Source organism: Camarhynchus parvulus, chromosome 1 (genome assembly GCF_901933205.1).
Source record: "Camarhynchus parvulus chromosome 1, STF_HiC, whole genome shotgun sequence".
NCBI classification, from domain to species: domain Eukaryota; kingdom Metazoa; phylum Chordata; class Aves; order Passeriformes; family Thraupidae; genus Camarhynchus; species Camarhynchus parvulus.
In genome coordinates, this window is record NC_044571.1 from 85587529 (window position 1) to 85602205 (window position 14677).

General features: G+C 39.9%; 1 protein-coding gene across 1 annotated transcript in view; it reads left to right on the forward strand.

Moving 5' to 3' along the window:
• The window catches only part of INTS4 (integrator complex subunit 4), a 32826-nt gene that overhangs the window by 3369 nt on the left and 14780 nt on the right, over positions 1-14677 (forward strand). Inside the window, exons 4-15 of the mRNA XM_030956387.1 lie at positions 495-601; positions 806-991; positions 2188-2238; positions 2868-2956; positions 3214-3334; positions 3848-3919; positions 4936-5110; positions 7156-7361; positions 9642-9784; positions 10729-10844; positions 12692-12825; positions 13603-13760. Of these exons, the coding sequence (XP_030812247.1) occupies positions 495-601; positions 806-991; positions 2188-2238; positions 2868-2956; positions 3214-3334; positions 3848-3919; positions 4936-5110; positions 7156-7361; positions 9642-9784; positions 10729-10844; positions 12692-12825; positions 13603-13760 (1558 nt within the window). The remainder of the gene's footprint in view (positions 1-494; positions 602-805; positions 992-2187; positions 2239-2867; positions 2957-3213; positions 3335-3847; positions 3920-4935; positions 5111-7155; positions 7362-9641; positions 9785-10728; positions 10845-12691; positions 12826-13602; positions 13761-14677) is intronic.

Sequence of the window (14677 nt, forward strand, 5' to 3'; positions counted from 1 at the left end):
CTGCTCTATATCTTTGTTCTAAAGGAGTGCAAAATTTGCTTTTGCATTTCCATCTGAGAGCTGTTGCTTCTGAGGTTCTCTGTTCTACAGGACAGTTTTGCTTAAAATGGAAATGTGTTTGAAGAGGAGTTTTTTTATATTATGCTAGAGGCCAGCTCATCAGGCTGTATCAACAGGAGTGTAGCCAGCAGGTCAAGGGAGGACAGTGTTCTACCCTTTCACTCAGCACTGGTTAGGCCACATCTGGAATACTTCATCCAGTTTTGGATTCCTCAGTGCCAGATTGGTGCTGGTAAGGTTGGGTGAATTCAGCAGAACCACTGAGGTGCTAGAGGACTGGAGTATGTGATGTACAAGGCATAGCTGAGGGAGCTTGGCTAATTCAGCCCTGGAAAGGTTTCAGGATGGCCTTCCAATGTGGATCAGTCTGTGATCCTGTAGCTGGTAAGAGTTCAGCAAAGTAGTGCATAACCTTTCACTCTTCTGTCTTGCAGAGTCTCACCAAGTCCTTGCTCAGTTGCTGGACACCCTGTTAGTGATTGGCACAAAACTCCCAGACAATCCATCTGTTAGGATGAGGCTGGTAGAGGTAGCCTGCAAGGTAAGGAGGCCCCCCTGGGCCAGGAAACTTTTATCATTGCCACAAGAAAAAAGAAAGGTAGTCAGTATTTAAATTACTTTCATTTTTCTCAACAAGCTGTTACAATACTAAGATTAATAACTGCTAGGAAACATAGCACGGTGTTTCAAAGGGCTGAAAGAAACATAAGAATCCAGTTACATCTGCTCATCTCTTGTTCCCCAGCATCTGACAGATTCTTCTCATGGTGTAAGGAATAAGTGTCTTCAGCTAATTGGCTGTCTTGGCCCAGTGGAAAAAGGTGTTGCAAAAGAGGCTGAAAGCCAGGCGGCCAGAGATGTCCAGAAGATAATAGGAGATCATTTTAATGATCAGGACCCTCGAGTTAGGACTGCAGCTATAAAAGCCATGGTAAGTGTAGCTGGCACCGTGGAAGAAATGGTTTGGGGCTGTATCAGGAAGCTGAGAGAGGGCTGCAAACTAACACAGAGGTTTGTTTTAAAGATTATTTTAATTAACTTAGTAAAAGCCTGTTCAGTGTATCACAATTACCTGAAAAATAAGCTAGGTCTTGAAATATTAAGGTAACATGAGATCTTAAGGGACATTTGAGTGATTCATAACTTCTGTTTCAGGTATAGCTGAAGAAGCTTTTTCAACTTGTTCATTCTTTGAGTGTGTGTAGGCTCTTTCTTTTAGAGACAAATTTATTTAGTGATTTAGTATTGGTTACCAGAACTACAAGAAACCACTAGTGCTCCAAAATGCAGTAGGTATCTGCTTATGATAGGAAACCTGTGTGATAAGTGCAGAAAGAATTTAGTTTGTTTGTTTTAAAGCCAACATTTATGTTTTGCCTCATGGCTGCATTCATTAGCATTTTCTAACTGTTCATGAGATATAGTATATACTGGGGTTTTTTGTGTGAGGACCCTTCAGAAGCTTTTAGCTTTGCAGAAATGCAAGCAAAGACCATGCATTTCAAAATACTGCTTAATGTGAGTTGCCTGTGAGTGTATGGGGATACAGAAGTTTCTCTATTACCCTTAAAGTTTATAATAATGTTCCGTCTAATGTGATGGTAAACGAGGATCTTTGAATTAATGTTATTAAAATCTAGAGAAAGAAGGAAGATGCATTTGCACTTGAATCTCTGAAATCTCCCTCTCCTGGACGTTGTACTTACTCATCCTTCTAAAAAGAAAGAGTGTAGGACACTTTGCTCTCTCTGTGGTTCAGTAACAGAGGGATTACCAATGAGTTTTCATGCCATGTAAATGCTACTTTTGGATCCATGTTTCAGGAATGGTAATAAAGTAATTAATTATCTGTTTTAATTGTGGTTGAATATGGCTAACACTAAAAAATTATTTGAAGGTTGGGAGAATGAACAGGCAGTGTATTTGTATAAATTGTTTTTCCATAATCTAATATGAAGCTAAAAAATTATACTGAAGTCAAGAATATTATTTAAAATACTTACAGTCAAGGTAATGCAGTATTTAAATTATAGCAGCTCAAACAGAAAAACTGTGGTGAAAACTTAGTCTGTGTCCCTTCAACCTGTACTTACACTTTCTTGCACTGTTTTGTTTTTTTCCCTGTAGCTACAACTTCATGAAAGAGGACTAAAGTTACAGCAAGCTATTTATAGTCAGGTAAAACCTTGTATTTGTTTTGTACTTGTCTGCACATCTTTCTCTTTGAGTTCTCTGGCAGTGTGTTTTATGAGGAGGAGGGCACTGAGCAGAGGAGGAGTATTTTACACTTAGGTAGCAGATATTCCTTGTTGTATAACAGAGGAAATAAAAGGTTATTTTGCATCCATTGTGCTTAAATGCACTAAAGCATGTACTTTGTATATTGTTTGGGGAGGTGATCATGGAAAGGGCAAGGCATGATGAAGTCATTCCTGTCATCTGGCAGTTGTAGTCTGAAAGTCTTAAACCCTTGTTCATTGGAGAGTACCCATGAAGCTTGTATTTGTTATATCAGTAAAGCTGTGCAGCTGCAGCCTGTATCAAATCAGTTCTATTGCAGACTCACATTTCATCCTTCTTGCATAGTACAGGCAATTCTGGAGTTTATAACATGTGCCTGATTGACTTAATTAGATCTAGTCTGCCTGATCAAACTTGGAAATACTAGGGAGTAGCAGGGAACACTGGATTCATTTTGATTTTTAATCTGTCCTAACTGTGGTGAGGATGCTGCTGGCATTGTGGGAAGTGAATGACAGCTCAGGTGGAGATGTTTCGGGTGTATTGGGCTATGAATGTTCTTTCAGGCCTGCAAGCTGTTGGCAGATGATTACGAGCAAGTGCGCAGTGCTGCAGTTCAGCTGATTTGGGTCCTCAGTCAGCTTTACCCTGAAAGGTATGTTCTTCATGCATTGTCCTCAAAGTACTGGCCAAGTAACCACCTGATCCTGAGAGTTTTGTGCTGGTAGGTCTGAGGAGGAGCTGTTAGGAAACTGATGTGTACAAATGACTGATGCCTGATAAGAATACACTGATGCAGTGAAGTTTTGGTTCCTGGTATTTGTTGAACATTGATAGTAAATCAGCATGGCTGTTTCTTATTGATGCCATCCAGTATGGAATACAATCAACAAACTGATTTCTCTATGTCAGCATTGTCCCGATTCCTTCTTCTAATGAAGAAATTCGCTTGGTTGATGATGCCTTTGGAAAAATTTGCCATATGGTTAGTGATGGTTCCTGGGTTGTAAGAGTACAAGCTGCAAAGTTATTGGTAAGTTGCATTATTTTCTTCTCTATCAGAGAATAGTTTCTCTTAAGTTACTTGACTTTTCATATATATTTGGAAAAAAAAAGAATGGGAGAATATTTAAAACTGTATGGGTAGATTTCTCCCAGAATTCTGAGGGGAAATAAATGAGGGAGGTTGAGGAAACCCAACAGTTTTTCAGCTCAACTGTGAAGTGATTCTTCCCTTGAGAGTAGATGGTTGAACATTAAAGAAAAAAACAAATCCTTGTCATAATTCCCTGCCCCTACTTCTCTACCACAGGACATGTGAACCAACTGAACTCAAAGAAAGCCACATTAACCTCAGTAGGAAAATTAGATGTTCTGATTCTTAAGTTCGCTTTTTTAGACTCTGACGTACAATGGTGTCAGGTATTGCATAAAGCTGTTAGAATGAGTGGATAAGATTGAATGCCATATTGGGATAAATCAGGAAATTATATGGTGCAGTTTAGAATAATCCTGTTTCTTCTTTTTGATATTTTTTTCTCTTCAGGGTTCTATGCAACAAGTTAGCTCCCATTTCTTGGAGCAGACCCTTGACAAGAAGCTCATGTCCGATCTGAGGGTATGTAAGTGTTTGGGTTTGTTCTCTTGTGTGTAGGTGCTAAAACCACACAAGAGGTGTGTTAATATTGAGTGTGCTTTTTCATCTTGTCCTTGCCTGAGGGTTGCTGAGAGTTAATTGATGATGACAGGTTTTGTTTTAGATTAAAGTCAATTAAGCAATTGCTAGTTTTAGATTTCTATAACCAAGGATGTAAGAAACAGCTCTAGGCTATTCAAGTTTTGCAACAGCTGAGAGGTAAACGTTTGTGGTGTTCTGATAGTTTTTGGCTAAAAGCTTTGGTTATTGTGTATGGAAAGGTTATATCCTAGTTCTAGGAGCAAGCTCTTGGAAACATTCTACAGCATCTGATCTAAAAACATCAATATTTCAAGAAACATGTGTAGCTAAAAGTCTACTCAGCCCTGTGAGCAAAATTTTTCAGTAATGTTCCTTCCTTAAGCAACATGCTTGAGGTTATGTTAATTTTTTTCTGTCTACAAAAGAATGATGAAGAGCTGCTGTTTTTTGTGTGCTGCTTTGTAAAGGCTGTTAAAGAAAGTGCTGCACAGCTTTATTTAGAGTGTGTGGGAGAAGGAGGCAGACTAGCAAGCACACTGAATGAATATCCCATTTTACACATTGCTGAACTCTGGATAGTCTTGATAGCATTAAAGTATTTAATTGCAGTTTAACAAGTTGAACTGCAAAGTGATAGCGTTTTTACAGATCACTTATTGGCTTCTTAACTAGATGGGCCTTTGTTCTGACCCAGTTGGGCTCTTTTTGCAATGGATGTCTAAGAATATGTTAATTAAAATGTGTTTGTTATTATCTTTTCCCTACATCAAAACTACAGAGAGTTACTGGCAGTTAGAAATAGCCATAGAAGAGTAGGTACTGTTTGCTTTTCTTAGCATTTGTATGTGTGTCAGTGTCTAAGCCTCCAGCTATATCTGTTTTCAGATCCAGTTTAATATTTTGTTCAGTCATCTTTTGAAGTTGACGTGGTTGTAACTGAAATGTTTTTTGGACAGAGGAAGCGCACTGCACATGAACGAGCCAAAGAGCTCTACAGCTCTGGGGAGTTTTCAAGCGGCAGAAAGTGGGGAGACGATGCTCCCAAAGAGGAAATCGATACTGGTGCTGTGAACTTGATTGAATCAGGAGCTTGTGGGGCTTTTGTTCATGGCCTGGAAGATGAGATGTATGGTAAGTGTTAACTGGGCATGGAATAGCTAAAGGGGGGAGATCTGTGTTGGCTGATGAGCATCATTGTGATCTCTGATATGGCAGTTGTTTCAAAGGTGCTGTAATGTTGCACAGAATTTTGGATAGAAGTGTTCAGTTGGGTAGAAAAAGCAAATAGCTTCCTATAAATGGTAAAGTTTTAGTAACATATATGGTAATAAGTGGCTTGCTTCTGGTCTGCAGAAACCCACTGGGATTATTTTTTGTTGTTGTTGACTTAAATTTAACAGTTGCACGTGGACATAAATTGGCAGAGTTAGTTACTGCTGTTCAAAATAGGTGTTTTGTGAGCAGGAAGAAAATTCATAGAATCATTTAGGTTGGAAAATACCTCTAAGATGATCAGTTCCAAATGCTAACCAAACACTACCAAGTCCACTACTAAGCCATGTCCCTAAGTGCCACATCCAGATGATTTCTGAACACTTCCCTGTGTAGTCTGTTCCAGTGATTGACAACCTGAATGTTTTCCATCTAAACCTCTCCTGGTACAGTGTGAGGCTGGTATTTGCATAAACCCATGAAAATTCCAAGCTCTGAATGTCATTTTTGAATTTGCTTTTAATGTTATCGGAAGGATGAGGTTAAGTTAAAACATACAAAACCACCACAACAAAAATATTGTAGATTGTGTTGTAAAAGTGGGCTTATTGCTCCGTGAGTCCTGCAAATAAATGCATGTTTTCCCAGTAGCTGAACTCTCCCTGAAGCTTGAAAGTGCACCTTCTTTTTTTCCTGCCTAACAATAAAAAATATTTCGCTGGTTCAGCCCCTTGGCCCAATGAAACATGTTCTCCAGTTTCTTGTGCCACAGTTCTTGTGTCAGTATGATGCTGTTGAGGAATGTGGATAAAATGAACAAATGTGAAATATACACAGATCTCTCTCTCCACTGCAGCATTTTTAAATACTGCTGAGCTCACCCTGACTGGTAACCCTGCTTGAATTCCATGTTGCAACTTAAATCTGAATTAGTGTGTCAGCTTATGAGAGCAATATCAGCAAAATGTTTCTCTTCTCTTAATACCTGGGTCTTAATGACCATGGAGACTCAGAGCTGTGACAAAAGCATCATTATTGAGCAAGCAGGGGTCTGTGCATTTTTGTACTTGATCAGAATCCTGAGGAGTCAGATGTCTTCTTTAGGAACAATAGGCCTACAAAGCTCCACACAAGTTCAAGTAAATGTTTTCAAGATGAGCTAATTTGAGTGAAAACTAGAAGTATGTTTAAAACAACAAGGTTTGCGAGACATCAGATTAATTACCATTTTTCTGATCCTAGCACATAAATGTTAGGGAAGCTAATGAGGATGATTATAGGGAAGAGAATCTCCTCTCTGCCTAACCCTGTTATATTTGGGTATTCTTCAAATTCCTGCGAAGTTTTACAGCATAAGTAGACTCGGGATGCTTTCTGATTTTTTTTTTACTTTAATTCAAATAATTTTAATATTTAGGTGGTACCTTTTTCCTTTGTCTTGAGGAATATGAAGTCAGAAAGCAGAAGACTTTCATTCTGTTAACTGCCAAAACGTTGATTCTCTGGGGCTTTTCAGCAATTCATAAAGTGCTGCATAGCAAGTTAAAACGCAGTGAAAGCTCCAAGCAATTAAAATGTCAGGAAGAATAAAACAACCACAGTTTAATTAACTAAATTAGTTTGCTTAAGATACCAGTGTTAATGCTATGCTTGCGAAACACACTATGAAATATGCAGTATTTATGATGGATTAGAGACCTGTTTTTCACCTGCAGGTCCCTTTTGCAGATGCTTATGGCAGCAGCAGGGGCTGTATCAGAAGTGAGACTTGATTTGAAGATTTGTCTGTGAAGAGGTCCCCAGTGGGTCCCTGCTGAGCTTCTGTTGCCCTCAGCATTTCCTTGGCATCTCCTGTCCTTAGCCCAGCCCTTGAAGAGTACAAGACCTCACTGTTGGGTGAATGTCCTTTTAAACAAGACAGTTTTAATTAATTTACAGTGAATTCCCTGCTCCTCTTTTAACAGAGGTTCGAATCGCTGCGGTTGAAGCCCTGTGTATGTTGGCTCAGTCCTCACCTTCTTTTGCTGAGAAATGCCTGGATTTTCTGGTTGACATGTTTAATGATGAAATTGAGGAGGTCAGATTGCAGTCAATACACACAATGAGAAAAATTTCCAACAACATCACCCTGCGGGAAGACCAGCTGGATACTGTGTTGGCTGTCTTGGAGGTAAGAAATTCTTGAGGAGGACAAGAATTGCTTTCCTGCTTGCTTTGGGGTGCTTAATTATGTACTGCTAATCAGTCTCTTCTCCTGAGAGCAAACCCACCCTTTTTTGGGGTTTTTTGACTCTTTGAACTCTGCCAAAGGTTCCTAAAATCTGGTAGCTTGTAAGCACCAGGACAGCAGAATACTTCTGAAATAGATAAATTTTAGATAAAAACTCTTCCTTTGATCACTGTGCTGTTGCCTCCACGTGTTTCCTTCTGTGTTGTGTTGAGGTCCAGCACTCCACGTGCTTCATGTTGCATGCAGCTTCATTTTTTTTCTGTGTCCTTGGTTCAGCTGCTTTGGCTACACCTTTGCTCACCAAGCAGAGCTGGCCACCTACATCTTTGCTCACCAAGCAAAACTGGCCTGAGATCTTTTTTCTGTTGAAGGTGTTTGTCAGTGTGCTCTGCCATATAATTTTGAGTTTTCCTAACCAGCATCCTCCCAGTCAGTGTTCAGCCAGGATTCGGGGAATAGCATGAGTCAGATGCTCTTCCTGGTTGATGAGGTTGATCCAGAAGAGATTTTGGCTGTATGAATGGTACTGTGTCAAACTGTCCTCTCAGACCTGATTTATTTGCTGAGTTATAGCCCCTGAGGCATTTTTTTAATCTACTGCTTGTGGTAGGCAAGTTGCTGCTTCTTTTGGGAAGTGCCTTGGGAGGTCCTGCAAATCCACTGCTTCAATCTCTTCACCTTTTATTTCCTTGACCCAGGGCAGCAGTTGCTGCTTTAAGTTGTGCCTCAGGAAGTAGCAAACTAATTAAACCTATTTTATCAGTCTGTAACAAATGCTTTGGAGTATGATCTGACTTTGCAAATGCAGCAATGAGCTTTAGGTGCCTCACATTTTTGTCATTATTTACATTTGTTTAAGCTGGGAAACCTGTGCATTGAGGTATGAAAATGTCCTGGTTAGGCTGGACTCTTCTGTACTGACTTACCATGTATGATAAACCCTACATGTATTGTGGTTTGTATTATCATAATTATCATCAGGCAGTGGGATAGCTTAAGTGTAGAATTATTAACATTTTAATGGATTTATCTGATTCTGAAAGATGCTTGGTGCTTTTCTGTAAAATCCATCTTCTAGTACAAAACTAAAGGATGTGGAAAAATACCATTAACTTTGGTGTGTAAATTGGTTCCAGCAGTGTAAATATGGAACACCAGGGTATTGAGGATAACTTCTGTTTTCACCCCACTGCTTTCACTTTATCAGAATAATTGTCCCAGGTATTCCTTGCTTTTCTGACCAGACTTTGGAATTTGCTTTCCCCGTTGTCCTTGATTGCAGTTTCTGTTGCTCATCTGTGTCCCTTCATGGTCTTCTGCCTTGCTTGTCTCTGTACCACATTTCTAGTGGGTTTTATTAGTGATCTGGAGTAGTTTATGACTGTGGTCATTCCAGTCCTTAGAGTTGTCTTCTCTGTGGTCATAGTCTGCCTTTGACCAAAAGCCCTTTGGTCATTCGAGTGTGTTGGCTGTCATTTAAAAGCCTTTACAAGAGGATTGCTCTTTCTTCTTTTGTGTAAGACAGTGATGAATGAGCTGTTGATACTTAGCAAATTATAATTTAGAAAAGGCAAAATCCACCACTGAAAAGCATCCAGTTCTTGTATCCTATCAAATTTTCACAATGCATCCAGTAGCACCAGGCAAATGCTGATAGCAAGGAACATGATGATGCATGGATATGGAATGTCAGGGTGGTTTTTGGCAGAAGAAATGTAATTAATTCAGCTGAATATTCTAGTCTGTCCAGCCATTGACATGTCCTCAGTGCTTCCTCAGACCCTCTGGAGGCTGCTGACTGGGCTCTGTGGAATTGAGCTTCCTGGGTTAAAAATGATAAAAGGCTGCTGTGAAAATGCTGAAGCGATCTTTGGTGATTGTTTTACTGAGTTGCCCAGCACCTTCCTTTTTTGTAACTGCAAAGATACAACATCACCCAAACCAAGCAGTGGTTTTTTCTCTGCTTGAGAGGTCAGCAGTGAAGCAGTTCCCGTTCATTCCAGTAAAGGAAGCACATAGGAGGATGAGACCTGGAGTCCCTGCAGCACTTGCCTGGTCTGTCACTTCATCTTTGCTTTGCTCTGGTGACTAGAAACAGGCACTGCTGTTCACAGACCTCTTTTACTAACTCGGCCAAGGAGCTGAGGCTGCCAGCTTTAAAGTAAATGTGTGTGCAGGCATGTTTCACTCATCAGCGTCTGGGTTGGGTTTTTATTTTAGGATTCTTCAAGGGACATTCGGGAAGCACTTCATGAACTGTTGTGTTGCACCAATGTTTCAACTAAAGAAGGCATCCATCTTGCACTGGTGGAGCTGCTGAAAAACCTGACCAAGTATCCCACAGACAGAGAATCCATATGGAAGTGAGTGTGTTCAGTGTCCTTCTGTGTCTACTTACTTACCTCTTCTTTTTAGTAAGTGAGGTGCTAGAAAATACTGAGCTTGCTAAGGAGGTAACAGGTATTGCAGGGATACAATCCTGTTACTCTGTAAATATGTACTTATTCATGACTGGTGTGGAAACTCTGTGTTGTTCTTGCTTGTCAATACTTGCACTGGGAATCCAGATCTGATGACCACTCCTGGAAATGTGCCCCTATTCCAGGCACTCAGTGCATTCACAGGAAAGATGAATTCCGTTTGAAACCTCATCTCTTCTATTGCAAGTGTTTTTGCTCACTTGGCATTGTGTTAAATAGTAATATTTACCAGCAGTTGACTCTATCAGTGGTGATAAGTGGATTGGCCATGTGGCATTGTGCTGTCAGAGGAATTTTTCTGTCTAAGTAAAAAGAAGGAACTTTTGCAGCAGATTTTTTGGTTGTTTAGTGGAAGCAATAGAGGGAATGATGCTCCACACACATGGTTTGAGATGGAATTCTTAGATATTACTAGAAAGACTTGTTTTAGCCTCCTTTGACTTCCAGTGTACTTTTACATTGTTTTTGGAGTTTGTGGGTTTTGAGATTTTACCTCCTATCTTCCCTATTTCTGAAGAAAAAAAAATGCACTCATTCATTAGTCTTTAGTATAAAAGCTTCCTGGATTGTATAACTCCAAGTGTTAACTATTTTGTAGACACTTTAAATTTAAAAAAAATAAATTACTGCTTGTCCTTTCAGTTTTCTCAGATCCTATAAAATATTTATGCAAATGGTCAGTTGTAAAGACACAGTGAGCTTGGACAGCAGGATTTTCTTGCAGACTGTCTAAAAGTGTTGCTGCAATATAAAGTAGTAAAGCTTAGAATGTTGTATTTTGAAATGCACCTGTTTACTAACATATATTTCAATATGTTTATTTACAGATGCTTGAAGTTCCTGGGAAGCAGGCATCCCACTCTGGTGCTTCCATTAGTCCCAGAGCTGCTGAGCACACATCCGTTCTTTGACACTCCGGAACCAGACATGGATGACCCAGCCTGTATCTTTATTCATGAAGCCAGTTGATAATTTTGACTGCAGTAGATTTTATTCGTGACTTCTCGACTCTCACATTTCTTCAGCCATTTCTCCCTGTAGCAGACAAACAGTCCTGTGCCTGTTTCTGAATCCTTTTGCACTTAGTTTGTTACTCAGCAAGTGATGGAAAAACTGTTAGCTGTAACCATCTTCATAAATATCAGTGGACTATAATTGGTCTTCTTTTTATGCTGTGATGAATAATCAAGCAATTTGTCAAGCTTTAGGCTTTGCAGATGAGCCCTTTGATGTCAAAACATTTGTCTAGTTGCATTCGTTTTGAGGATGCTTTAGCTTTTAAATAAGAAGAATGTTTTTTCATATCTGTTTTCTTTTTACGTAAAAGTTTTTCTGTGCTCACTGCTGTGCAGTTTATGAAACAGCACCATCTCTAAGTACAGCAGTGCCTGCATCCCCATAATGCTTTGAATTTTTCATCTTTCTGAAATAATTCAATATCAGAAATCCTTATATTATTGTTAGCTCTTCCAGTGCTTTAGAATACAAACGATTATTGATACACCATTCTCCTCAACAACAGGAGATGCCTTGGAAATGCATTTTTCCATTGTTATAGCCCTTGCTTCCCTTCTGTGTGATGGCAGAACATAATGTTATTTCTGATGCATGCTGAGACACATTGGACTGGAACCTTCTTCTAGAAGCTGCTCCTTATTTTTCTTTCCAGTCACAGCCCATCAACCAGAAATTCTATATAGATTAGATGAATGCCTTGTGAGAATTGAAATGAGTTGGAATCAGGTGGAGAGAAATGAATCTGTAATTACATGGTTTAGTAATAATTTGAGTAAAGTTGTCCTGTGAATTGAGAATTAAAGAAACATTGCAGGGAGAAGAATGCTCTTCTTTAACTCAGTGCACCATCCTGCCAGGAACCAGAGAATATTATGTTAGAGACTGTTTTGGAGGTAACTTGCCACCAAATTTTACAGAGGCATATTATGTGAAGATAGGCATGTGAGCCAGAAGCTGGGGTAAACCTGAATAGCATGATTCCAGTGTAAACTGATATTTAAAACATGGTTTTGTTTGCTTTAAAGCACTTAGGAAATTTGAATCAGAGCTTATGCTTGGGAGCAGCTCTGTTGCAGGTGTCAGCCTTTGGGCTAACTTCTGAAGCCTTTGGCTGCTCTCTATTTCTGCAGGTCTCAGACTGTGAAAATGTGTTTTTTTCTGTTTCAGAATTATCTTTCCATGTTTGATTCTTTGGGTTGCTTAAAGTCTGTGCAGAATGATGTTTTTCAGGGAATCTTAGGTAATGCATCAATTTTCAAAGACTTGACAGTAAATGTAAAATTTTGGATGCTGTTAGGGCACCAAAAAACTTGAACAACCTGGTCTAGTGGGAGGTGTCCCTCCCCATGGCAGGATGGGGTTGGAACTAGTGGTCTTTAAGGTGCCTTCCAACCAAACCACTCTGTGGTTCTGTGGTGCAAACTGGTGAGCACAGTGTAAGCTGTGAGGAAGAGTGAAACTCTACCTAATGCACATGGTCTGTATTTGGGATCCCTGGCTCCTTTCCTTTGTGTTGCTTCTGAGCCATCCCATGTTGGCAGTAACATCCTTTTTCCAGTATGGCTCACCCTGTAATGTTTGCACTTTGTACTTGATTTTAATCTGCTCAGACAGCTGTTTCTTCAGGTTTTGCTCAGTATTTTCCAACTATAAAGAACTTCCTAGACAAATCTTGGCCAAAGAAGGGGTTGTTGATGACTTGTTTTAACTTCCCATCCCCAAGGAGCTCTTCTTGCTGTTTTTCATTTTTCTTTAACAATCCATTTGCAATAGACATTGCTGTTCTGGTTCTGATTTTTAATGCTGCTAAAAGTTGCCCTACAATGCCTGCCCTGTTCTCTGACCATACATTCAGACATTATGCATATCTTCGGGACAGTCTCTCTCACCTGGTCCCTCCATTAAGAGTAAGTTGAACTAAGTAAGTTTGGTTTGGACTTTGACACCTGTTAGAAATATTGCCAGTCTCTTTCAGTCTGTCTTTGTGTAACACTTAGATTCTGAAAGGTTTTTCTCCTGTGCACCACAGGAATTAATATTGAAATGTGCATTAAGGCGGGAGAAACAAATGTTAAATTGTTGCAATATGGAATTATTAATATTTTGGGGACAACAGTAACATCATTGCTCTCAAATGAGAATAGTACCTGGTTTGCTGGTTAGCTAAGAATACTGGGAGGGCAGTATTCCTGGGAGTTTTCTATAGCTCTGACTGTGTGTGTGGGAAAGGCCTTTGTAGATCTTCCAACGTTTCACTCATGCCCTACCTGAACTGTTTATTCATGGGTGAAATGTGTTCTATTCTGCTTTGCAACATGCTTTTCCTGCATGGAAGTATGGGTGGGGTTGAAGTTGGCTGTATCACAGCTCATAAAATGAGTGGTGGTTTGTGCGGTCTCGGACTTCCCTTGGCTTCACAGTGTCAAATGTAAGATGAGGAAGATGTTTCCCTCAAAGGGATGTTGAAGTTTAACCTGAGGATCTCTAGTGCAAGTGGATTGTAAAGTTGGGGAGGATTGACTAACAAAGATGCAGATTTGAAAGCCTTGGTATAAATTTTGTATTTGAGAAATGAATTGGAGCTCTCAGTTTCTTGCTAAATAGATGTCAACATTTTGCAACGTTGTTCCTTGTCTTAGACTTTCCTCTTATTTTTGTGTGTGTCTGTGTTCCTTATCTCTTAGTTGCCGGGTAGAAAGCTGGTGTCCTCTGCTGTCTCTCCCAGTATTACCCCACATGAAGATCCTTCCCAGCAGTTCCTGCATCAGAGCCTGGAGAGAGTTTACAACTTTCAGCACCTCGACCCACGGGGCATACAGGAGCTGCTGGAATTTACCATCCGGTAAGGCCTCAGGCTGCCCTCTTATGGAAAGATGTGTTAGGGTGCTCAATTACTCTGATGCAGGTGCTTTGCTTCTGAATATGAGTGTTGTAATTTGCTGCCCAGCACTTAACTTGAGCCTTCCTTTAGAGACTGTTGTGATAAAAGTGTGTTCATGACCTGTTCTCAAATCAATGGATGGTCTCAGGTCTGGCGCAGCCCCCCAGAATGACCAGTGTGTATTTTGGGCAGGGGGCATCTTTTCAGCACATGGTAAAAGTTAGGTAAGGGTGTTCTTTTTGGACTGTTCACTTATGCTAAAATACACTCTCAGTTTTTGTGATTTCTGGGTGACAGCCTTGTGTCTCATTCTCAATTTTGTGTCCTTGTAATTTTGATCATATTATTTGTAATGTACATGCACAAGATTTTCTTGGTTTTTTTTTTTTTGGAGGGGGGGAGGTATTGTCCCCTTTGCTCTTGCATTTTCTGGGTCCTGGGGCCTTTCATTCAGCAGGAAAGGACCTGCTTCTGGAATTTTAGCTTCTCATTGCCACTTACAAAGGACTTGGGCATTCCTCATCAGTTTTCAAATCAGAGAGCTTTTCCAGGAATAGAAAACATTCTTGCATGCTGCTGTCTGCTGCTGTATAGATAAGGGTGTGTGGTGTTGCTTCTCAGTGTGGGTTTTATGCTGCCTCTTCCATTTCATCTCTAGACTGATTTACACAAACAAAACACTTGAAAAGGATCCTTTCAATGTGATTCCTCTGCTTGGAAAGAGCAAAAGAGCCTTATTTTAAGAATTAGGAAAACAATCCAAAAAGCTTTGTTTGGAATATGGAATTTTTAAAAAGCTTAATTATTTGAATTCCTTCAAAATAGCTGCCTTCTGTTGTGTGTATGTTGCTGTGAATCACTGTCACACCCATCTGCAG